The sequence below is a fragment of the Vicia villosa genome, unplaced genomic scaffold (genome assembly GCF_029867415.1).
Source record: "Vicia villosa cultivar HV-30 ecotype Madison, WI unplaced genomic scaffold, Vvil1.0 ctg.000822F_1_1, whole genome shotgun sequence".
Taxonomy (NCBI): domain Eukaryota; kingdom Viridiplantae; phylum Streptophyta; class Magnoliopsida; order Fabales; family Fabaceae; genus Vicia; species Vicia villosa.
This window is the reverse complement of record NW_026705361.1, coordinates 7,649-9,090: the sequence shown is the minus strand read 5'-3', so window position 1 is coordinate 9,090 and position 1,442 is coordinate 7,649. Positions and strand designations below refer to the sequence as shown.

At 32.0% G+C, this 1,442-nt stretch overlaps 1 protein-coding gene across 1 annotated transcript; it reads right to left on the bottom strand.

Moving 5' to 3' along the window:
- Positions 1-619: 619 nt before the first annotated feature.
- Positions 620-1,024, bottom strand: LOC131631399 (protein TRACHEARY ELEMENT DIFFERENTIATION-RELATED 7A-like). The gene has a single exon (XM_058902191.1). It carries the CDS (start codon positions 1,022-1,024, stop codon positions 620-622), a length of 405 nt encoding a protein of 134 aa, XP_058758174.1.
- Between the last annotated feature and the right edge of the window lie 418 nt (positions 1,025-1,442).

Below are 1,442 nucleotides of genomic sequence, written 5' to 3'. Positions count from 1 at the left end.
CGAGTTTAATGAATATGCACAACTATATGCAATTGAATATGCAACAGGATATATTATTGTAAGTATTTGACCGTGTAAAATTAAATTATATCATTATATCGTATAAAATTATTATTTTTCAGTATATCTTAAATTTTGTTTTAATGTATATAATTTTTTTTAATTTGTAAAGAATTATATATATATATATATATATATATATATATATATATATATATATATAAATAATATTTTACATTGATTAACAAATGTTTAACGAGCTTAAAAAATTTAATATTTAATAAATCAACATTAAAATGAACGAAATATAAAAAAATATTAACATTAAATATTGATATTAAATAGTAAAAATAACCAAAATTTGTATGTGAATTTTTTTTTAAGGATGTGAATATCATCTTTTGGTGTCTGAGAACGTGGTTTATTTTTATTTTAGTAAATGAAGTAGTAAATAATCTTAAATATGACATACAAAAAAACCTAATTATGTTCAAGATAAATAAATACAAAATCTATTAATCCCGTAAAACAAAGATAAAAAAAAAAAAAAAGATGTACTACTATGATACAACCACGTTTATATGCATAAATAACATTCATTTTCCAATCTAACTCTTTCTTAATACCGTAATAACCACACATTCATAGTTGGTCCTGTTGGCGGCGGTGGAATACTTGGCGGCGGAACAATATCTGGTCCCGGAGGACGCGGAGGAACAACCTCAGGTGGCTGAGGCGGTACAACATCAGGTTTCGGGAACGGCGTATCTTGTCCCGGAGGAGATAGTGGAGGTTTCGGACCTTCCGGTTTCGGTTTCGGATTCGGAAACGGAGTAAACTCAGGAGGATTAGTAACTATTTCGGGTGGCACACCCGGGTCTACTTCTGGTTCACGCGTTGGAATAGTGGGATTCTCTTTAGGAACCGAAGGAGGTTCGGTTTTGGGTAAGATAGGAATTTCAGGTGGGGCTTTACCAGGGTAGTTGGGTGTGCTGTTGTTATTGTTTGAGGAAAGAGTTGACATGGTGATGGTGTTGATGATGGGGAGAGGTTTTTTAGAGTTTGTGGTGTGGAGAGGTTTGGTGATGGTGGTTGTTTTTCTTAGGAGTGAGGATGAGATTAGTGATGGGATTGATGATGATGACATGAAGGTTTATTTTCTATCGTGAAATAATCATGCGATTAAGTGGTGGTGTTAGTAGAAAAAGGAGTTAGGGAAATGGTGGGATGTGTGGCAGGGTTATAAGGGATTGGAATGTTGCATGATGAAAACACTTGTAAGCTATTACATACTCCAACACATAATGGACAGTCTCTTTGATTAACACGTAGTTTTATTATTATTTCTATCACTTAAGTTACATTGGAATTTTATAGCTGTTGTTTAATTTATATTTAAATATATAAGAATGTGAATATGAGAGAAGGTGATGGATATTATT